General features: G+C 32.9%; 1 protein-coding gene across 2 annotated transcripts in view; it reads right to left on the bottom strand.

Annotated features, from left to right (window-relative positions):
• Positions 1–463: 463 nt before the first annotated feature.
• The window catches only part of Tmep (Transmembrane endosomal protein), a 36,536-nt gene continuing 12,413 nt past the window's right edge, over positions 464–24,586 (bottom strand). Inside the window, exons 3-9 of one of the 2 annotated variants that reach the window (XM_065368688.1) lie at positions 16,711–16,876; positions 14,943–15,033; positions 9,633–9,800; positions 9,230–9,399; positions 8,848–9,089; positions 6,691–6,775; positions 464–1,560 (exon numbers count right to left, since the gene is read on the bottom strand). In XM_065368688.1, the coding sequence (XP_065224760.1) occupies positions 1,382–1,560; positions 6,691–6,775; positions 8,848–9,089; positions 9,230–9,399; positions 9,633–9,800; positions 14,943–15,033; positions 16,711–16,876 (1,101 nt within the window). In that variant the 3' untranslated portion in view covers positions 464–1,381. Of the gene's footprint in view, positions 1,561–5,107; positions 6,198–6,690; positions 6,776–8,847; positions 9,090–9,229; positions 9,400–9,632; positions 9,801–14,942; positions 15,034–16,710; positions 16,877–24,586 lie in introns of those variants that run through there. The other variant, XM_065368689.1, reaches the window with a different exon arrangement.

Below are 24,586 nucleotides of genomic sequence, written 5' to 3'. Positions count from 1 at the left end.
GAAAGCTTTGGAAGTTTATACGTCCGCGTCCATTTTTGGCGATTTTTACAATTTTCGAGAAAATTAATTTTTGCACTGTTTACAAATTAAAAGCTGTAGAGCGATTGGAAGGTATTAACCGATCGGAATGATTTTTTTTTTCAAAATTTGAGTTAACCTTTCTCGATTTTTGAATTTCTTGGTTCACAACCCCTCCACTCTTCCCCTGATCTTTGACAACTTTTAATCACATAAATGCATTTTTCATTTTGTGAAATTTCGAGTTTTTTTTTCAATTTTTAGGAATTTTAATAATTTGAGCCTGTAGTGTTTTCAACATAAGTACCTAGGTCCTACTTCTTAAAATGAGCCCGGTTTGGATACCGAAAAATATCAATGCCTATTCTCAAAATTGACAAACGATGATACCTTCCTCCTCCATATTTACCTACATAATATTTCAAGTATTCAATCAAACAAATCGTTACACATATTACGTATGTCATGTATTTCGTAATAAGCGACAATCAAAACAAATCTAACAATAATCATTGCGTGAAAATAGAATCTTAAATACGTATTTTTTTTTAAACATTCGTAGAGGTATCATATAACATTTTATTTTTTGGAAAAACATAAAAGAAAAAAAATAAGAAATTATCAATAAAAGTATAATCAATAAACTCAATAAGTATTATAGCACTGGCACATCGAAGAAGAATAATAATGTAACACATCGATTGATCGATTCATAGTACATACACATAAAATAACTGGTAATGAATGCTTACACTTCTAGTAAGTAAGTTAACGCGACAACAACCTTACTTATTGTAGTACCATTTCATTTTTCAAACGTCGATTCCCTCAAACCTAAAAATTTCAGGCACGACGAGTAGAGATGAAACTTTGTAAAGCACGATTTTCCAACTTGATTTTGTTGGGTATTACGTTCGGATTGGAAGAAGAGTAATATTTAACATTGAGATAATGAGAAAGGGAGTTGTTGAAGAGATCCAGAAATATACAAAACGAAGAGAAGAGAGAGAGGGGTAAAAAGCAAAATATGGTACGACGAATAGAAAAAAATATTGACAAAGGGACTAAAAATGTGTCACGTTGCTTTCAAGTACCTTTTTCTTGTCGAAAAAAAAAATTGGACATCGAGTAAAATAAAAAGAAGGAAAGAAAAAAATCGTACAAATCCTTATTATGGTTAGGGTAAAGATGATCGTTGGTCATACCTCATCTCTCTCTGACATCGTCGATCGTTAGTACCAAAAAAAAAAAAAAAAACGTAACAATAAAAGGTAAACAGGGGTACGTAGAGGAGGAAAAAGGAAAGAGAAATTACTTACGGAGTGAAAATGGAACGGATTTTTACGCATGAAAGGAACATTGATTATTCGTCGTCCGATGATAAGAGCATTGTTTTTTCGTTATAATTGTGCGATATTGTTGCTACCTTTTGGTTGGATGCTTTTCGCGTGTGTTTCTGCTCTCGGTCGTTTTTCAGCGTCGAATCTTCGCCTTCGAAGCTTTTCTCTCTTTGTATGTTGTGCTTCATTTTGGACGAGTTTCCTGCGAATTAAAAATCAAAAGGATTAGGACTTCGGTTCGATTCATTGTTATGGTTATATTGTTTGTTTTTCGAGAGGGATTTGTGTCGTATGTGGGTTTAAGGAAAATGTTTTTTGGAGATGAAAAAGGTGTTTTTTTTGCGGTTGAAAGGATCGAGAGATATGTATTTATTCGTAGTAAATTACTGGTGATGAAAAAAGAAATATGAAGGAAGTTGGAAGGTAAAAAGGATGTTGGTGATTTGTTTACTTAATTGGTTTATTATGGTTGGAAAAAATGATTACCTTCGAGAGGCTTCGAGGTATTTTCAGAAATGCAAACTTAGGTACAATGTGTTCAAAAAGTTGAGTGGTTTTGTTATTTTCAACACAGAGGATGACCAAAACAGTCGAAACAAATTTGAGCAGGGTGAAGAAAAATTTTAATTATAAAGAACATCCAGAAATACCCCACCAATTGAAATTTCAGGAACTGGACTTCATTTTTTGATTTTGATGAATTTTCAAAAATTCACCACCAGTTCAAATTTCAGGACATGAACTTTCATTTTTCGATCTTGATTAATTTTAAAAAATTGAACTTGGTTCATTTTCCAACAGAGAAGAATATAAATTTGATCAAATTAAGTACCTGTCCAGTCTACAGTCGTGCTGGCAAAAATTGATCGGTTAGTTGGAATTTTTGCTTCCAAAAAAATCCAGTTGGCGTTTTGTGTGGGTCTAAAAGTGTGATTTTTGGACCAATTTAGCTCAAAAATGGTTAGAGGGAAGTGTCATTAAATTAGGTCGAGGGCCCCAAAAAATTATATGGAGTTCGACTCCTCCTCCAATTTTGAGTGAAAAATAAACTCTTGTAGAATTATTAAAATAATGAACTTTTGACCTACCAAAATGAGTTAAAATTTCTCGAGAAATTCGAAAATTTGGGTAAAATATTTTTTTGACTGTTTCTGAACAATTTTGAATTCAAAATTATTAAGTTGTGTTATTTGGGATTTTTGAAAAAAAGTAGCATGCAACCTGTTGAAATCAATTAAAATTTTGGTAGAAAATCATCAACACTCAACACTTTTTTCAGCACTTTTGAAGAATTTTGAGTCCAAAATTTGAGTCAATTTTCCAGATACCAATGAAAAAGACGTGTAAAAGCTCAGTGTTGTAATCTTGTAATAATTCTAATATTTTTAATGTATCTTGAAAATTTCAACTGTCAGAAAATTGATAAGAAAATCTACATATCACGTGATCGACTCGCAATCATTAATTTATTGAATAGGTCACGTGACATTTTATTCAAAAATTCCTGAAAAGCACGACCCAATTTTGAGTCTAAAAATTTTCAAAAATGCTTAAAGAAAGTTTAGATGAAAATCTTTGGTTTTCTGCAGAAATTTCAACTCATTTGGAAAGGTTCTAATGCTACTTTTTCAAAAATCTCAAAAATCATGACCCAAAGTTTTGGTTCAGAATTCTTCAAAAAAACTCAAAAGTACATTTTAGTCGAAATATTCAAAAATTTGGAAAATCATGGCCCAATTTTGGGCTTAAAATTCTTCTCCAATGAAGGATTGGAATTTTTGATTTCCTGGTGAAATTTTAAACCACTTTGGTAGGTCATGTGATACTTTTTTTCTGAAGTACTTTGAAAAAGCTACCCATTTTTGAGCTTGAAATTCGTCAAAAGTGCACTCAAAAAATTCTGATTGAAATTATCGATTTTCTATCGATTTTTCAACTCATTTTAAATTTGATAAATCACATGGCCCCTCTATCCAAAATTCAAAAAATCTTTACCCAATTTCTAGCTCAAAAATCTTCAAAGTTTCCAAAAAAAATGATGATAGAAATTTTTGATTTTCTGTCGAAATTTTAACCCATTTTGATAGGTCACTTGAAACTTTCTTGTAGAAATAACCTGAAAAAAGATACCCAATTTTGAGCTAAAAATTCGTCAAATGTGCTAATAAAAAGTTGTGATTGAAAATTTTGATTTTATGTCGATCCTTTAACTCATTTAGTTGGGTCGCATGGTCCCTCTTTCTAAAATTCGAAAAATTACTGCCCAATTTTGAGCTATAAAGTCTATAAAAGTTCTCCAAAAAATTGAAATATAGATTTTTAATTTTCTACCGAAATTTTAACCCATTTTGATAGATCACACGACACATTTATCGAAAAACCCTGAAAAACATGGTCCAATTTTGGACTCAGAATTCTTCAGAAGTGCTCAAAAAAAAATTCTCATAACAATTTTCAATTTTTTGTCAGTTTTTCAAAAAAAAACTTGAAGAACATTTTTGACTAAATATTTGAATTTCTGGTGAAATTTCACCTCGTTTTGAAGTGTTGGAATGGTCTTCAAACGAAAAATGAAAAAAAAATCGTGACCCAAATTTTCAAGTCAAAATTCTTCAAAAAGTTTCCGAAAAAAATTTTATAGTAATTATTGATTCCCCCCCCCCCTCACGAAGCTTTAACCCACTTTGATAAGTTTAAGAGCACCTTTTTAGAATAATTCGAAAATCATGGTTCAATTTTACGATTAAAATTCAAAATTGCTCAAAAAAAGTTTTGATAGATATTTTTGGGGTGTTGACGAAATTTCAACGCATTTTGATGGGTCACGTACGTGATATCTTTTTCATGAGTATATTGGGAACTTGACTAAATTCAGCGATGAAAACTCTTCAGAAGTGCTAAAAAAATGTTGAAAGAAACTCTTGATTTTCTGCCAAAATTTTAACTTATTGATAGGTCACGAAAAAAAAACAAAAAAAAAACGAGACACCTTTTCGAAAAAAATCGTTTAAAAATGGCCCAATTAGAACTGGAAATTATTCAAAAATACTCAAAAAAGTTTTTATTGAAATCTTCGATCATTTACTAAAATTTCAACTCATTTTGATACGTTGCATGACAACTTTTTTCACACATATGTAGTTATTTGAAAAATTGTCATTTTGAGCTGAAAAATCTTAAAAAGTGCTCGACAACACTTTTTACAGAAATTTTTAATTTTTCCCTGACATTTCAACCCAATTTGATAAAATCACATCACACATTTTTCAAAAATCCTAAGTCCTCGCCCAATTTTGGAAGCCAGTCGAATTTCTTGAGTCAAAAAAATTCTATTCAAATTGGATTTATAGTCCACTTTTTTCTCGCTGTGGTATACCAAAAAAGTAGAAAGCAAAAAGTAGGTCTATTCGATCTTCAAAATCGATTTATGGTAGTTCCAAACCATTCTGGGGCCAGAAGGACTGAAGGAGATTTTCAAATTTGAAATAAGCTCGTTTGAAAATCTCTGTTTCTTATTTCAAATCATTATTAGAACAAATCACGAGTCAATGACTCTAATGGGGAAATTTCCCATGTAAAAAATTACCAGAAAAATGACGAGTATTCTTCTTTCTAATCTATCTAATATGATTCTACACTCTACACACTTCTACACAATATCTACGTATTTCACAGAATCCGCCATAAATTCCGCCGAAAATGGGGGAAAATCGGAACTCGACTGTTACACAATTGGAACTCGATTAGCATGCACTTGAATAAACTATGTATTTCGTATATCAAGTTGTAAGTACACAAATTTATTTACAAGCTAGAAATTACTAACGTAAAATAATAAAATGTTAACATTAAAAAACACTAAAACGTACTTTTTGATTGGTAAATGGATTTATGATTTATGCGATAAAATAAAAATTACATCGCGTACGCGCTCCATCATGACATCATCATCGATCCTCGAAACAATACAACGCGATTCGAGGATTTCAAACGACGAAAAAAAAATGACGTAAAAAATAAAAAGAAAAAAAAACGCTACACGTATAAAAAAAAAGAAAATCAGTAAGTAAGTAACATAAAGGTGTGAAAAATTGTACAAATCTATGGACATAAAAATGTACATGAAAAAGGTGGGCGTTTCCTCGAATACTTTTGTTTAAACCATTTCCCTTAAAACTTACAAAAAAAAAATACTCTTAAGTTAAAAGAAAAAATAAATGCACGTAAAAGAATACACTTTCTCCCTATATTTATGATGCCACGTAAAACATCAACCTACATATACTTAATAATTTTTTATGCGGAAAAAAATATTATGAAAAGAGAAAAATACACGTTTGAATGGCAGTGCAAAAAATAACAGGAGAAATCCCCTCGATTAAAACTTTAGCATCGATGAATAGCATTAGCAGGGTATGTTTTTCAATTAATTATTATGTATTTGTGTACATTTATATGGATTAGGTATTTTTTTTTTTTTTAAATCAGCGAATTGCACTTTACTTACGCGACTCATGTACGTATTCAATATTCATACTAATCAAGCTTATAACAACAAAATTCTATATCGATTTACATGCATTTAAAGTAGAAAAAATTACACAAAAGCTGCTTACATAAGTATAAAGCGAGAAACAAAAGAACAAAAAAAAAAACAACATATCAACAAATGAAAGAAAAAAAAACAAATGTCACGGAAATGAATTATTAATAATTATAGGAGAAGGAAAAAAATAATGAGAGAAATTACATAATAAGCGACACACTCAGAGTAATATTGGCAAAACAACGTATAAAATTAAGCTTATAATTTTTCGTAAGGTTGAGGCGAATTCACGTCTGTAAACAAAACAAAAATGCAAGCTGGTTTAAAACGATGAAAATTAGCTAGAAAAATTATGCGACGACGATGGGTTTATCGAGGTTTGAAGATCATTGAAGAAATTTCGTGTGTTTTTTTGTGATGATACAGATTAAGAGCAAAAATTATTAATTTGTTAATTATTTTCGTTTGGGTTTGAAAAACATGCAAAAATTTTATAATTGATTGATTTAAAGGGGGGGGGGGGGTCGTAAAAGATGGAAATACATCATTTTGGTATAGACATCATACATGCGATGGTCTTTTTTTTTTTTTTTTTTTTTTAATAACATTGAGAATTTAGTTCACTAAAAATAGGGAATGAAAATGATAATGATTTTTTTCTCAAATTTAAAATGGAAAAAAATGATAAAATAACAGAAAAAAATGCGATCTAAAGCGAATAATAATTGTTAATCAAAAATAAATGAATACAATTAACGATACCAAATACAATGGCTATTAACTTACCGGAACTGTACTGAGTATATTGTTGATATTGAGGATGGAAATTATGGATGGCATCTGTCATTATATCCTTTGGATTCATTGTTTCCTGTAAAAAAAAAAGAAAAAAAATCGAAATAGAAAAACATTTGTTAAAAAAACCTACATAATATTATATAAAAAATTTGTTTTTTTTAAACAAATTCAAAATGTTGTGCATTTTATACTCTGAATTGCTCCGACCCTCCCCCTCCCCCTTCCCACCCTGGCAAGAACTCAAATTTTGGATTTTCACAATTTAAAAAAAAAATCGAAAACTTATCTATTTAGAAAAAAATGATCCATTCTCGACATTTCGAATTATAATTCTGGAATTTCTGGCAGATATTTAGATCAATCTTTTAAAAACTAGAAAGAAACAGTAAACTGCATTTTTTTTTTTTTGTTGAAAAAATCATAATTTTTTTACAACCTGAAAAATTACACTCAGTACCTTGAAAATGTTTTTAAAATTATTATTTTTAAAAATCAGTTGGAAAAAATTGGGAACTCTCAAAATTACGATTTTTTAAAATTTTTTGTGATTTTTGAAGAACTTTCGAAAGAAACATGATGATTTCTTGACATTACCTAAATCTGGCATTTGAAAAATCAAAAAAAATATCCAACACTACTTTGATAACATTTTCAAAAAAAAAAATTACAAAAATCGATTTAATTACGTTCATTTTAATCCCTCAAAATTCTGTTCCTCAAGTTTAGAATTTTGAAAGTTTATTTCAAGTTTGAAAAATCTGAAAAAAGAATGTTTTTTTTTTTTAAGATATTCAATTAGATTTCTGGTGAATTTCCTCCGTCTTCCTCTTCTGTTTTTTTTTCGGAGAACATGAAAATTTTAATTGATTTGTGTACCTTTGAAAAAATGACTTGAAGTTCATTTTTGGATTTTTAGTGAATTTTTGGACATTTTAAAATTTTAAAAAACGCTAAAAAATTGCTATTTGACGTTTCCCCTACATTTTTTGGAATTTACGAATCGGTCAAAAATTCACTTCCGAATTGGCACACCCAAAATTTCACAGTAACCACTTCAAACAGTCGAAATGGTGCTCAATAAGCACCCACTAAGGTTATACAGGTTCTAAAATTTATTTTTGGCTCTTCCAGAGCGATTTGAAATTTTTGCAGAATATTTAAAAATCGCTGGAGGCTTCAAATTGCTCCAAAATTAGTCGTTGTTGATGAGTGGAAGTTTAATTGAAAAAATTATTGGTTCACTTTTCTAAAAAAAAAATTATGCTTCGTAAAAAATTTTGAAAATTAAACGCCCTAAAGAGCTTTTTTGAATTTTTCAAATTTTTAAGAATTTTTCAAAAATGAACTGCAGCATTTGAAGTTTTATAAGCTTACTTTTACAGAGTTTTTTCTGGACCTGAGTTTTCAAATTTTTGAAAAAATTGAGAATTCATTTGTCCACTTCCATGATGCTCTCCTCTCGTCTCTTTCTCCTCCCAACCCCCCCCCCTCCAAATTGCCCAAAATTTCAAGTCAAGATTTCTTGGAAACAATTCACTTTACTAAAGATTTTTTTCGGGACCTGACTTTTCAAATTTTTGAAAAAATTGAGAATTCATTTGTCCACTCCCGTCTCCCATGATGCTTTCTTCTCATCTCTTTCTCCCCCCCCCCCCTCCAAATTGCCCAAAATTTCAAGTCAAGATTCCTTGAGAACAATTTTCGATACAAAGTACTTCACCAGTCAAATCAGAGATTTTTTCGTTCAATTTATTAGTATGCACGATTGCAAAAATTTTGTCACCCTCTCCCCTCTCTTTTCTCCTTCACAAAAGATACTTATTTGAGGGCTTCTGTCAAAAATATAATTACCCCAAAACGTCTAAATTATGAGACAGATGAACCAACTTCAAAATCATGGGCCCCATAGTTGGAAACGATAGAAACGAACAAAAATTCATTTTCAGGAAGTCAGGATTGAAAGTTTAAAATTCCCAAAAGAAAAGCCAAAATGTAATTTTTACCCTCTCTTCCCCTCTCCTACGCATCTGAAGGCATCTTAAATAAGTCTTTGATTTTTTTCTCAAATGCTATTCTAATCCCAGTGGAAGAGTATTTACACACATCTGATTGTGAGTATCCAACAATCGATCTAGTCGAACTTACCTTAAGACTACTAGAAATGCTCTGCATAGTAACCGACCGTCCGGACGAATCGGTAACGCAACTAGACGCGTATATATGATACGGGAACGCAGCTCTCAACGCGATCGAGGCGAATAACATTTCAATGCAAATGAGGAAATTTTGGTAACCAGCCGAGACCGTACCAGCGCTAGTAGGCTGCCCGGTCGCATCCATAATTGGATTAATTACTTGAATCTTTTCCAACACAGCCAATAGGACGCCTGCGTTACAGAAAGAAAAGCCAGCGTTAATAAAATACGTAGACAGAACAGAAAAAAAATGAACAAAAAAGTATAAGTATGATTCGAGTAGGTATACTGCTGTACAATTGTACATAGTGTAGCAATTACCGAGTACGTACCTTGCCAAAAAGACAAAAAGATGACGCTCTTAATGGTGCAGAATTTCAGCACCGGATCGAACGGCGTAAGTAGATCTTTCGTGGCGAAATAAAACAAAAACAAACCGTATAACGCCAAGCTAACGGAAACGTTGTAAATAGCCGTCACATATAAGTAGCCTCCGTTCAAGCTGAAAAATCACAAAAGCAATAATCGCAACGTGTTAGTAATGCATGGATCGTTTCGTCCTCTTTGCGTTAAAGTAGATAGAAATACAATATAAAATAAATAATAATAACGACGATGAGTCGTTAAGATATTTTTTAAAAAGTTTTGCGTAGGTAGGTATAGAGGTACACTGAGTCAGGTAATTACAGTTGTATAGGTAAGGTAATGTATATACTGAGTTTAAGGATGCCATACCTCCAATCTCCGTCGTGATAGTGATCGAATGATTGTAAAATGATGATAACGAATGCCATGGCCGGTTTAACCAGACAGAATTGCAACGTGGCCTGCTTGCAAAATCGTAAAAATTCTATCGTATAAGTTTTGCCAACCAAACAACAAGTACCGTACATTAGGCTGGACCTGGAACACGTAAATTAAATGGAAATTAACATTAATGATTAATGACGAATAAATGAAGAATAAAACATTTCAATGGATGTTTTATTCGTATAACTGTAACGTAAGGTAACATTACTTAACCTAACCTAAACCTTGATTGGATTTTTGAAAGGAAGAAAGCACATTTCTGGCCTTAATAAAACGTAGTGAAAAAGAAAAAAAAATCAAGAGTAGGTAAATTACATTGGAAAAAATGAGAAGAAAATTTTAAAATTGTTGCTCGTATCTTTGACCTTTGCATGATAAAACATTGATTTCGAAAAAATTCATGTTACATTATGGTTAGTTCAATAATATATTTTTTCTTAATTGTTTTCAGGATTGTGAGCTTTTGCTGTTTTAAATTCTTCAGATTCTTCGGGTAAGTCTTTTTTCGCGTATTCTTTTTCTTGATCTTTTTTCTCGAAATCTGTGTTCTTAGTAAGACAATAAGCATGAAAATTTTGCCCCCTCCCCCTCCCGGTTTTTCACTTACTTCTATTTACCCATTTTTTTCAACTTGGGACATAAAAATTCAATTTTTCAACATTCATTCTACTAGGTGACTTTTTTTTGCTGACCCGTGACCTGTCAAATTTTTTTTTGACAAATCTGACTTCGATTTTCATTCATGAAAATGAATTTTCAAAGAGATGATAAATTGAAATCAAAATTTCAGCAGCTTGAATCGACTTCCTGATTTTTGACGAATTTTTGAACGTTTGAAAAACACAAATTGATATTTTCGGTTAAAATTGCCATTTTTCAACGAAAATCGAGCATCATCTACTGAATTTTTCGATCACATTGAAGCACCTATCTGACTTCGACTTCACCAAAAGTGAATTTACAAAATCCCTGTAATCAAAATGTCAACTGCAAAAATTGGCTTTTTAATTTTTGACAAATTTTTTAAAAATTTGAGAACTTTCAATTTCTTTACAAAAATGGCACTAACTTTTAGTATAAAGGATGAAAAGTAGAATCGTATTTTTTTATTGCTGGGAAATTTTTTTGTGATTTTTTTTTTTATTACGCTGCTCAAAATTGTTGATTAAAAAATGAAAATCACGTTTTAAAAAAATGAAACCAAATAATGCAGGAAATTCTTCAGAGTCGAAATTTTTTATCAAAAGTGTAATAAAAAAAATCTCATCGAAAATTCTTCTAAATATTCTGGTTTTCATGAAAAAACCTTCCCCAGTTCCCACAGTCAACAAGTCCTCCTCCGTAGAGCTTCATAAAAATGAAAAAAATATCTAAAAAATGAGGTGACTAAAATTTTTTTCAAAATGTTTACATTATTTTCTACGCCAAGATTGCTCTGTCTGAATAATCTCTTTTTTATGAGAAAATCTTGTCTACCCTTCTAAACAATATTGATTTTCCTGAGATGAGCCCCGAGAGTAAAAAACATTAAAGAACATGAAAATGAAAAAAAAAAAAAAAAAAAATTCTCATCACAGAAAATTTCTAAGAAATGTGCATCCATTTTCATTCTTTTTTTGATTTCTTCAACTTTGAGAGAACCGAACGAGGATGCTATTTTGGGGGGAGGAGGGGGAGGGGGTCCATTGAAGTATTTTCCAGAAAATGGGGCTATTTATGATGATACAAAATTTTGAAAACTTTCATTCCATTTTTTTGATTTCTCAACTATTTTGAGGCTTTTATATGTACAAGAGAGATCAGCATAACTTGGAATGTTGAAGGAGGGGGGGGGGGGTGGAGATTTTTTCTCACTAGTCAGAAAAAAGTTTTGTAGGGAAATTAAAATTATGAAATATTTTTTTTCCCTTCATTTTTTCAACTTGGGAAGCTCCATGCAGAGGGACTAATATTATTTCGAAAACTTGGAGATTTTTTAAAAATAAAAAATTAAGAGGGCAAAAATTGAGAATTTTCAACTAAAATGTTATAATGGCATTTTTTTGATTTTTTTTTTCAACTTGAGGGGTTGAGGCACCTAGCGCCATTTTTTAAACCTCGACAAAATTTAAAAAAAAAAAAAAAGAAATATTTTTTTAAAAAAAGATATCCAACGACTTCGGAGGGTGAAGCAAAAAAAAAGAAAAACTCCAAAATAAAAACCACTCACTGATATTCAATTGCATGAGTGTAATTTATTTTTAGGTAAAAATTTATTGGAACGATGAATTTCAGGTCGATTTCGTCCAAAAGAGCTGAAAATGAAATTCAGATTTTTCATCTTCATGTAAGCAAATTTTTTTAAATTCATAACAAAGATTGAAATTTTTCTGAGGGCTCTAGATTGACTGAAAATGATGAAATTTGGTTCTAAAAAGTCAAAATTGGTCAGAAATTACGAATTTATCAATTTTACTCAAAAACTACATTTTTATTTCAAAAAACACCCTACTTGCAAAATAGTCATTTTCAATTCAAAAATGCAGAGCTGTAATTTCGGTTGCAAGAGGTTTCAAATGTGCTCTTTTCCAATTACTTTTAGTTTTTAGGGGTTCCTAAAATATCTTTTGAACCATTTTTAAAAATTTTTCTAAGACTACTGAATTCAGAAATCCACCGGAGACTCCATGGCGGCCCAAACCTGCACCCAATCGGTTCGGAATACAGCCATCACCTTTATACCTCGATTGAATATGCAGATTTGGATATTATTCATTTAAAAACTTGCCAAAATCAGAAAAATGAATTTCATCTTCTGAAAGTTGACGCGTCTAGATTGAAAAAAAATGCAGTACGTGATTCCTTGGGGGGGGGAGTTGGGGGGGGGGGGGTTGACGGAAATTTCCAGTGTGCCTGCAGATGAGCAACAATACCAAAATATGTCCCTGGTACCAAAATAGCCAAAAAATCATCTCGATTACATCTCACCAATCTTATCACTTGTAAGTATCTCTCAACGACGTATAGCTAATCTCAAACCACTCTCCATAATATTTTCGGATCACCTTATCATTATCACTCATAATCGTGTAGAAATTCCGTTCGTCGGACAGGTTTACCGATATTTTTCTCATTTTTCGTCAACTTTCATATTTTTCATTCAGTATAATATATTATATGTATACGACGTTCGCCCATTTAAAAAAGAGAATCTCTCGTCAAATACACCGCAATGCACACAAAACCAGCGCGATTCACAATCTCACGCGTGCCTCGCTTGTCTGTCGTTTTTTTCATTGTCAAAATACACCAGCACGAACGTTCGAGCAGGTAGAAGTACACTACACTTATTACAGTACCTACCTACATACAAAATGTCGTATACATAAATCGAGCACACGCGAACGTGAGAACAGATGAACTATAGTGCTCGCATTTTACAACAATTAAATGGCAAATATCGCGTACCTATGGCCCCCTTGTCCCTCTACTCTGCCAGATTTTGCGCTATTTATACCTGCACAGTGCACATATCACGATAGGTTCGGTTACGTGTTTTAAAACCTTGTTTACTTTGTTTAACGATATTTACATTTTATAGACATCATCTCATCGTCCAAATAATAAATGGCAATACACGATAAAGAGATGCCACCGAATGTACTTGAAAGTTGAAACAAGTTTCGAGAGATTTTTTTTGCCTCTTGGAGTTCTTTTTTTTTTCTCAAGTACACCTAACTTGTACCTATACCTAACTATCATCTCATTTTTCCTCTCTTTCTGGATGATATTCCTGCTTTATAAGTTATACCGCAACGGATACGATAATAGAGATGTTTTACGACCGGAAATGGCTCGAATTGAAAATGAAATCGCGGTGAAGGATTCGATCAATTGGGTCGAAGATATCGAAGATGCCTTCTTTATTAGCGATAAAATTCTTCACCGAAAGATTACCTAGTTTATACTCCTCTGTGTGTATATGTATTACGAAACGTAATGGTCGAAATCACGAAATGATACGTATATAAAAACCAAACGAGGAAATTTTTTATTATTTTTTAATAGTATGTGATATACTACTATGCCGTACGTGGTATGTATAGGGCTCGCCCACATGGTAACACTGCGTTGTACTAAGGCAACACTGCGTTGTATTCTCGTCAGCTAGCCATACGAGCCAAGCGACGAGAGTACAGAAAGTCAGTAACTTGTCCGAGTCGACGCGGGTATGTTATTCACGGTTAATGGGTTAAAGCAGTCATTTAATTATAAGTTTTACTCTCGAGTGTTAAGTGTTATGTTTAGTGCTTTAGTTTTAGTTAGTTATTAGTGAAACCATTTAATAGACGAGAAGGAGTGATGATCTACTCGTCGCCATTCTGGGTAAGTACTTGCACATGTCAGTGTGAATAAGTTAGATCTCCTTGCCAGAGGAGATCACTTATCCAAACCTACACCAACGTGTGTATTTAATTATAAGAAAGTGTCATGTTAACGAGTATATTTGCATATAAGATACAAATGTACTAAACCTGTAACGTGTTGTTAATATTGCACACATTAAATATTATTCTTGTGTATAACTTGTTATTATTTATGGTGTGTATGATCATTTGTTAAGAGTGTAAATGCAACCTTTTCCTACCCACGCCCTAGCCGAGCATATGAGGTATTCTGGTGAGTATTTAGTAGAAATACTCTAAGGGATATTTCTAGGAAACAACACATAGCAATCACAATCGATAAGTACATCTACTAATCATGCTTAAGTCAATTTACCCTCTTACAAGTAAATTCGTTAAATTTTGATAGCTTTTCGTAATTGCTCGTTAAACGTGCACAAAAAAAAATTATCAGCCGGGTGTGCTTATAAGAGAAGAGATACAGTATCTCGAATGGGAGTTAAGAGATATGTAAGTAGGTATTCGTATCACAAACAACACATGGTACAAAAGTTGAAGAAAATTTTTGAAAGAAATCGAAACAGAATCGCAACCGAGAAAAAGTAGAGGTGAAAGGAACATACGGATAAAAATGGGTAAAAAATGACTCATTTTGTATTCTTTCCATCGTTCTTATAATTTCTAAGAGGAAAAATCATCATCAGGTGTAATGGGAGCAGCTTCAGGCTTTAGTCAAATGGCACAACTGCCTTAAACGACTAAAGGCTGAAGCTGCTCCTAAATTAATTAACCGTTAAAATATCATTCTTTGACGACGGCGAATACTTATTCGAGACGAAACAATACGTACTTGATAGGTTTTCCGCGGATTTCGCTCATGATGTTACCCTCGCCTCCGAGATACTCGTAACAAAGGCTTAAAAAGTTGTAAATTACGAACGCTGCGAAAAGAAAAGCAACAAGAGAGTAAGAATTAATGCGAGAATATTACAAAACGATGATCATCTTTAGCTTTCGCAAAAAGCTAATTCAAATGGGAAATTGGGGAAAAAAAGGAACACGTTGTTTGGATAACAAGTTTTGAAACCCTTCGACAAGTTTGGCACAAAAATTGGTAAAAATTTCACTCCGAAGAGAGCTTTTTTCCCAGTAGACGAGTTATTGAGGGTATTAAAAAATTGGTTATGCATAAATTCATCGAGTACGAGCAGGTAGGTAAAGGTATCTTTTGATACCGAAGGCGTTACGTTGTAATACTAAAAAGTTTACACTCGGCTGTAAATTATGGTAAAAATTTCACCAAGATAGGGACAAATCGATTCGCGAGCTCGCCTTTGTGTGAAATATTCTTTTGAAATACCATATTTACTTTTCGAATAACGAATAATGAAGAAAAAAGTTACCCAGCGATGCCTATCGGGGTGCTTTGAAAATGGTGAGGAAATGAGGGAGGGGTGTTTCATTTTTTTACATCAACATACTTAGTACGTACCTCGAAATAGAACAAAAATAAAAGAAATGCTAATAAAAAAGTTGGTACGTTTTAATACCTACGTTTTCGTCTTTTTTCAACTTTAGTGTAGAATTTTTTTTTAATAAAACCATCCGAGTTGGTGTTTGAAACAGAAGTTTTTTTTTCTCATTTCACCTATACAACTTTAATTGATTCTTTTTCGCGAGTTGAAAATTCCCGAGCAATTTTTTACCGGGGTGAAATCGGCGAAAAAAGAGACGAACTTGGAAGGCGGAAGTTTGTGGTAAAATGACAAATTGAATCAGAATTTTTATCGCAGTCGAGCATCAAATTATCGTCAAATGACCCGGTTTCGCGTTATTTTTGTCGCGTATTTTAATACTTTATTTCTTTCCGTTCGTTTTCGAGTTTCGTCGACTAACTCGTATTTTATACATTTCGTGGCATTTTATTGTAATTTTTTTCCTATTTTATATTCGGAGGTGGTAAAACGATTTGATACTTTCGAGTAGAATTTTTTTCGCGAGGGAGTGAAAATAAAATGGACAAAGATACGGATTCGGTCGTTTCGCATCGACGTGTTTATTTTTTATTTTGTAGAATTGGCGAAAATTAACACGTGCTGGGGTAGAGGGGAAGGGAGAAGGTAATTGACACATTTACGAGCCAAAAGTCCGAGTATACAAGTTTTTTTATTACGATTTCGGTGTAAAAAAAATTCATATATGGTACGTGTGGTTTATGGGAAAAAATAACGGATTAAATGGACGAAAAAATCAAATCGTACGTGATGATTATGAAATGTAGTATTTAGTCAGTATAATCGATTCTTTGGAACGTGATTACAGTTGGATTTCTGAATAATTATATCGACGATTTACCAATCCATAGTGATGTATCTCTTCTTCACGAGGCGTTTCAAAATACGTACGTATCTCTTCGTATAGATTTTTTCTCAGATACGATAATCGAGGAAAACAGAATTAAAAGAAAGGAATATGTATTTATGCACCGACTACATACAACAATATGGATCATACATCCGTGATAGTGGCGGGAAACACGCGTGAAATGAGACGATGAGGATGAGGAGGAGAGAAGAGAGTGAAATAAACTTAGAACACGAATATAGCACTCAACTCACCTTCGTAGCAATCTCGAACCGTGAAGAAATACACATAATAGCTTTCTTTCATGAAAAACAACAAGCTGACCCACGAGTGCAGGGCGTATATAGGCACGAAGAATAATATCCTGACGATCCAGCGTTGTTCCGACGGATGAGTGTACCATCGAAGGTGATGATATATCTGAAATATGAACAAAAAAATCAAAAATTAGATTGTGAATGGCGAAGGTCAACTGTGGGGATGCATTTTTTTGGGAAACGTTGGAGAGTCGTTCGACGAAAGTGACTAGTGAGCCTACTGAGTATTCGTATGCGACGTTAATTTCATTCAGATTCATTTTAATATCTAATTAATTAAGAAAGAATATAAATTATGCTATGAAATTAGCATAATAATGAGAAGAAATCTCATATTGGCCGAAATAATGTGCAAACTATGTTGCCAAGTTGCTATTTTATGCCCTCATTTTGGAGTTAAATTGTACCCAAATCGAGTCGAATGTTTTGCTTAAATTGCTACGTAGTACTTACAATTTTCCTTTACTTGACCTGCGGTAAAAATCTCGTACAGAAATTAGAAATTATACCATGTGATGTTGCCAAGTTTCTCATTTGATAACCACAGGCCACAGCATAAAGACGACGAATTAATTTGCCAGAGACAAGAGTTGAAGGTATTTTAAATCAGATTTTAATACCGGATTGTCGGTTTAGAATGAAGAAAATTTCGAATCGTGCTCACAGAAAAACAATGATGGATGCTGTGTTGCCAAATTTAGCCATTTTAATGAAATTGTAAATGGGAAAAATTTAACAGAAAATTATTTTTCAGAAAACTGTGCGATGTTGCCAAGGTTTCTTGTTCGGTATTTTTACTGGTAATTAAAAGTGTTCGATGTCGTGGAATTGATAAATGGCCTCATGCGATGGAAATGATCAAATTACCACATGGATTCAATCCATATTAAGCCCAATTACCCTTTACGACGATATTCTTTAAATCTAAGCTATATGGCCTATTATTTCTCGAGCAAAATGGACGATCACTGTATAGGTTGTTTCAAAAACTTGAGGCTTTGTCGTCGATTTTTTCCAAAGAAAATAACATCGATACCTCACAAAAAAAATTTTTAAAAGTGAGCAAAAAGTTATCAAAAAATAACAACCAAAAAAGTTACAAAATACGAGAAAAAAAATTACCAAAAAAAACAGAACGTTTCCAGTAAAAATGACCCCCCCCTCTCCGAAAAAAAAACGAAACAAAACGTTCCATTTAAAATTTAAAACTCGATCAAAAATTCAAAATTTTGAAAATTTTATCACAAAGAGGATTTTTTGACAATTATGGCAAAAAATGATAGTTTTTCGCCATCTCTTTCAAAAATGTGAGATGAGCTAGACTTTTCGTCAATTTTTGGAAAAGCTAGGCTTTGACAGTTTTAGCAAAAAGCAGGACTTTTTGTTAAGTAATTTCTGACAAAAATGAGATTTTTGGACAATTTTTGGAAGGAATGATACCTTTTTTTGAAATTATTAGTAACAGAGTAGCCAACTTTTTTTTTTTAAACGAAACTTTTTAACCAAAGGCGAAACTTTTTGCTATCTTTGACAAAAAGCGAAACGTTGACAGTTTTAGCAGGGCGGAGCTTTTCAACAGGTTTTCACTTTTCAGAAAAAAAAAACTTTTTTTAAAAAAAAGTTGAGACTTTTTGTCAATTTTTGGCAAAAAGCAAGACTGATAATTTCTGCAAAAAGCAGACATTTTTGTAGAAAATATGAAGCTTTCTGGCAACCTTTTAGCAAAAAGCGAGACTTTGACAGTTTTTGAAGGCAGAGCTTTTTAACAGGTTTTCAGCAAGAAGCAAGACTGATAATTTCAGCAAAAATCAGACATTTTTGTAGAAAATATGAACCTTTCTCACAACTTTTTAGCAAAAAGCTAGACGTTGACGATTTCAGCAAAAAGGTGGGGCTTTTTGGCAATCCAGAAAAAAAAGCATTTTCTCATAAATGTTTGCAAAAAAGTAGGAGCTTTTAAAAATGTTTGCAAAAAAGTGACTATTAATTTTTGGCAAAAACTAGGATTTCTTGGCAATTTTGAAAAAAGACAAATCATTAAGATATTTTTCCCAGAAAGGAAGTCTTCGAGAGCTGCAGCGAGAGGCAGGGCTTTGCAGCATTTTTGGTCAAAAAAAGCGAGAGCTTCCGGCAATTTTCGATGAAAAAGAAAAACTTTTTAGCAATTTTGGTAAAATTTGGTAATTTTTATTATGGAGTAAGATTTTGACAATTTCAGCAAAAAACGGGAATTTTTGTAAAAAAATGAGAAACTTTTTTGTAACTTTTTGTCAAAAAGCTAGATTTTGACATCAACGATTTAAGTAGAAATAATGACTTCTGGCACTTTCTGGCAAAAATGCGAGGTTTTTGAACAATTTTTTTAAAAAAGGAAAAATTTTTAAAATCTTTTGCAAAAATAGGTAGGCCGATTTTTGGTGAAAAAAATCAACTTTTTGCTATTTTTGGCAGAATACGAGATTTAAACAACAATTTTAGCAAAATTTTTCAGTTTCAGCAAAAAAGTGAGACTTTTTAGTGATTTTTGGTAAAAAGTAAGTTTTTGACAATTTTAACAAAAAGAAGGATTTTTTTCGAAAAAGTAAGCATTTTTGAAAATTTTTAAGAAAAAAAACAAAATTCTGGCATTTTTTTTTAGGAATAAATCGAGAATTCTCAGCAAGAAGTGGAGTCAAGATTTGAAAAAAAAAAAGAATTTTTGAAATTATTTTTTAAAAGGAAAGTAACTTTAGGAACTTTGCGACTGAGCCTTGAAACCAGAATCTAAATTTCGCAATCCAAATCTTCCATACAGCTTCAAAATTTGAAACTCAAACGTACGATTGGGGCTTGACTCTTGAGTGAAGGCTTCAAGCTTTCTGGCTAAGGTTCACTATTGCCATTTAAGCACCAGTAATTTTTCAATTCATGACTTGGACAAAATCAAAAAATGTTAAATATCCTGAAGTTACAGTAAAAATTACAAAATTCTTGAAAAAAGTTTGAACCCAGAACCTGAACATAAGAAGGCCTAAACATTTGGTCAAAAAAAAACAGATCTGGAAGTTGAGGCAAAAGCTCTGATCAATTTTTTTTTAAATACTAGAACCCTAAACAATAGGGTATCTAGCAAAACTCGCAGACAAAAAAATCATGACTTTTTCATGATCTATTTTTCACATTTTTGTCGCATAAAAATACTCCTCCCTCTCCCCCCCCCCCAAAAAAATAAATAAATAACTTGAAACTGCGAGGAAATTTTTTTAAATTTGTAGGCAAGTAAGCAGGTATTTTAGTTTTTTCATTTTTCTGATTTTTTGAACAAATTTTCTATTTTTTGATTTTGTTTTCATTTTATAGGCTTTTTGAAAAATTTTCAAGTATGTTTCGAGCAAGATTCATGACTTTTTCATGACTTTTCATGACTTTCATGAGCACCTACCAAACTTCATGATTTTTTCATGGCTTCCATGACCGTTAGACACCCTGCTAAACCTTCAGACTCGAATGACCGATCAGTGATCAATATTCAGAACCTGGGGCTCGATTTAGAAATTCTTAAGCCTTGGAGACCTAAGTACAACTTGCAACCCGAAACGAAATTCTTTGGGGGGACCTACTCCTATTAAAGATGAATGGGCCATAATTATTAAAGAATCTTATACTTTTTCAAAGCAACCAATGTGACACCAGACCCCCCCCCCCCGAGATCTTCCTCATCTAAAAATCAGGACACTAATGAGAAGATGAAGGATGAATCGCTGAATCAAACTCAAAATCAGTCTGTAAAAGATTTCTTTTGTTTACAAAATCCATCATCATAATACTTCTTTATGTTCATGACCATGACGTCATTCTAGTAAATTATTCCATCCACGTATCCCAGCTCATCTTCTTCGTCGAAAGAAACAAAAAAGGCGCGAAAATTAACAACTTCAATACAGCGGATGTGCTGCTCATTCATCGAATAAAAATCTTGTTTCGATCACGCCTTTCATACCTAAGCGAACTGAATAAAGAACCAGCCAAACACACACCTCAGTATTGGTTTCGTCTTTCGATCAGTTTTGAATCTGGCTCGGATTCGGAAATGAAAATTGATCCGATCAACAATAGGTAGTACTCGATAATCACTCATTATTGACGTCGTCGTCGTCTCAAACTCTAAACCGGTATTTACCGCGAAATTAATTCGGTTCTTGCACTTTTCATGCTGCTGCTTCATCGACAACACGACGTACAATGTACAATGTACATTTACCACCACTCAGTTCACTATGACCGCATTTCCAAACATAAACGACCGCAGTACGCTACGCAGTACTGACATCGAGAGGATTTTGGCAGCGGTACAGAGGACAGAGAGCCCAGCATTGAGGTGGTGGAGGAGTTTTCGCGTGACATAATAACGGTTACCTCCATCTCCATCGCCAAAAACCAGCATCGTGTACGTACATCGCATCGTACATACAAATATGCATTACATATTTTTATGCTAGATTGAGACTGTTTCAAGTACTTTTTCAGTATTAGTGGCAGAAGTGAGATGGTGGGGAACATGGTGACGTTGGCTGCAGACCATTAAAGAAGTATACGAAGAGATTCAACAAGGACGCTCTATTCTGGCGTATACTTTCTGCAGGTATTATATCGAGCTAATTAACGATACGTAGCCCGAAAAGTCAGAGAGAAACAGAGGATACCCCTCCACCCTGGTGCAAAGACCGCAAATCGTAATTACTCTTACATTACATCACGCAATGGTCGTCATTCGATTGTATATATGAGTTGCTGTGGTGCTCACTCGCTTTGCAGTGCTCACTTGCTCAGCATCGATGCCGAATCAACCGATGCGATGAACCGGTTCTTCATTTCTTATCGTCTATTGACCGTAACGAATAATTACGTGTATAGGTAGAAGGCAAGGCATCAGGTACTTCTTTCTCTGTGTGTAGTGTATTGAATGTACATTCTACATTATACAGAATGCATACGTCAAAAATGTACATTACATACTTCGTAACACCTTATAGTGTATATTATGTACTTCTTACTGCATTTGAAATCAGATCGTACATATATTTCTAAACCACAGATACAGGTACATAATAAACCTGAATCTAGCTGGAAGCTGAGTTCATCCCTTTACCAACAATAGCTCGACGATCAGCTCATAGATCTAGTTACAGTAGGCTTTACGCGAGGATCCGAGCTTCTCTGAGACAATTATTATCTATGCTATTCCTATGGAAAATCCAACTTCTCATTTATGTCAAATAAAAAATATCGTCAAGGTTGTTCCCATTATCATGAGGCGGCTCAGCCACACAGTCAACCTAACGATACGTGAATATCATTGTTGTCGATTATAGCGAAACTATACGAGTACGAGCATACACGATCATTGGTCTGACGAGTTTTTTTTTTTTTTTTACCTCGATGGTGGTATAATGTGTACTATAACGTCTGGTTAGAGTGCGAGATAGGTGCCCAAGAGCGCTATAAGAAGCAAAAAATGAACATTGGTCTAGATTTTCACGGTTCATTCTCAAGGATATTGTGGTGTGTGAATGGAGTCGATAGTTTTTTGAGACTGCATACGCGTAAAAATAGTTTTCGTTTATTTTGATATACACATTACACAATGGTACGGATGGGCAGTAGATTCTCATGATTTGTCGATGTTTTTTTTCTTCTATTGATTACTGAAGCATCCAAGTTGAACAATATGGACTAGAAAGAATATAGGCATAGGCATACTTTATGTCGTTATCAAGGGAATTGGAAAGTATAGAGGGGTTTAGTGGCACTTGCTCGATCATGAGGTATTTTCGTGAAGCATTTTTTCAAATTGGGAATTCCGATTTTTGAGGAATTTTTGAGCCAGCTTTCGATATGATTCGCATGAAGCACAGTGCTTCAAAATTTCAGGCTGAAAAAGCAAAAATAAAATCTAACGAGCAGAAAATTCAAACTTCATACTACAGAAAGGGAGGTTGAAATCGTTGATTTTGATTTTCGCGTTCATTTTTTTCCAATGTCTTCTTCAAATTTTGGGTTTCATGGAAACAATATTCAAAATTTTGAAAATTTTGATACGGTTGCGATTTTGAAGATTTCTAATTTCAAATTTTGCATTCATTTTCAGCTTAAACTTCAAAATTGGTCTTCGAAGAGAGCCTAAATTCCAAAATGTTAAAAATTTTGATTTATGAACGCAAAAAGATGCATGAGAAAAAATTTTTCAAGGGGAAAATTTTCCCGGAATCGAGGTTATGGTCCTCAGAATTTCAAAAAATATTTCACCATAGAGTATTTCCTTACAGAAAATCGAATAGGTACCTCGATACTGTTTGTGGAGTGAGGATCCTGGAATAGACTGACAAGAAAATTAGAAATTTTTGAACTGGACACAGAGGAATTGAAAGAGGACCTCTCCCCCCTCCAAAATACCCTACTGACAAAAATTTTAGGCGCTGAAATTTATCTTTCGATTTTTGGTAACATTTTAAAAAATCAAGTTTGACACATTCTTATGGAAAACAAATCAAAATTTGATCAAATTGACAATGAAAGTTGAATTTTATTATTTTCTCCTGTTTGCGATCTTTCGAGTCGATTGGTGATGATTTCGAACCCTTCTGGAGTCTCCATCCAGATTTTATGATTCTCCAACTATCGAAAAAATACTGTTAATTTGAGTGAAAATAAGATTCAACATTTATAAACTCGGATTTACCATCTCTGTGGCCTTTTCGATCGACTTGGACACATCTTTTCAAAATCTTTTGGTGCTGGTTCAAATCCAAAATTTTCTGACATTGAATTTTTTTTCAAGAATAGGTAATCGCTGGAGAAAATTTTTGATTTGAACGATAGCATAAAATTATTTTGAAAATGTGTGCCCAAAATCGATCAAAAAAGATCACAAAGATGGCGAATTTGAGTTTATAGAAGCTGAATTTTATATATTCTCCTGACTTACAGCGTTTTTTCAGATAAAATTTACTGGAAACTCCAAAACGGTTCAAAACATTCACTAATCGACTCTAAAGGTCTTTAAAAATTTGACAAAAATCTAAAAATGGATTTCAGCAGCTGAAATTTTCTTTGATAGAGTAATTTGGGGTCCCTTTTTGATTCCCTTCCATTTTCAAACATTCAAATTATCACAGCATTGACGTTTTTGCTGTAAACACAAATAAGTAAGAAATTGTATGCCTCAAAAATTGCAAAAAAAAAAAACAAAAAAAAAACAGGGAAACAGTGGAAACTCGCTACATTTAAGAATCTTCAAGTTACGAGTAAATTGAAATGAAAACTCTGATTCGGGACATGAGAGACTTGGAATGGGCCAAAGAAGAGGATTACTGTAAATTTAACGAATGTACGTAGGATCGAGTGTTCTATCATGGAAATGTTCAATAAATCGACTTCGTAATCTCTTAAATCGATTAATGATAGTTTTGAGCTCTTTTGGAGCCTCGTTCAACAGGTTTTCAAACCACCCAGTTTTTAAAAAATTGAAGTGAAAAGAACCAAAATGAAATCTAGTATCTTTTCAACACATGTAAATATGAAAATCTGCTAGATGCTTTAAAACCCCTCAAAACCACAATCAATCGAATTTGAAAGGTCGAAAAAGATATATAAACCAAATTTCAGCGATCTCGATTTCATCAAATTTCGATTTTTTCATAATTTAAATTCTTAAAAATTCCCTAAAAGTTCAAAAATGAAATTCTGTGACTTGAAAAATTGTGGTGTATTTTTGTAGCTCTTCTGAGTTTTTTTGTTTGATACAAAATTTGCCTACTGTTTGGGATTTTTTTGA

Source organism: Planococcus citri, chromosome 5 (assembly GCF_950023065.1).
Source record: "Planococcus citri chromosome 5, ihPlaCitr1.1, whole genome shotgun sequence".
Taxonomy (NCBI): Eukaryota; Metazoa; Arthropoda; class Insecta; order Hemiptera; family Pseudococcidae; genus Planococcus; species Planococcus citri.
This window is presented reverse-complemented; position numbering and strand designations above follow the sequence as displayed.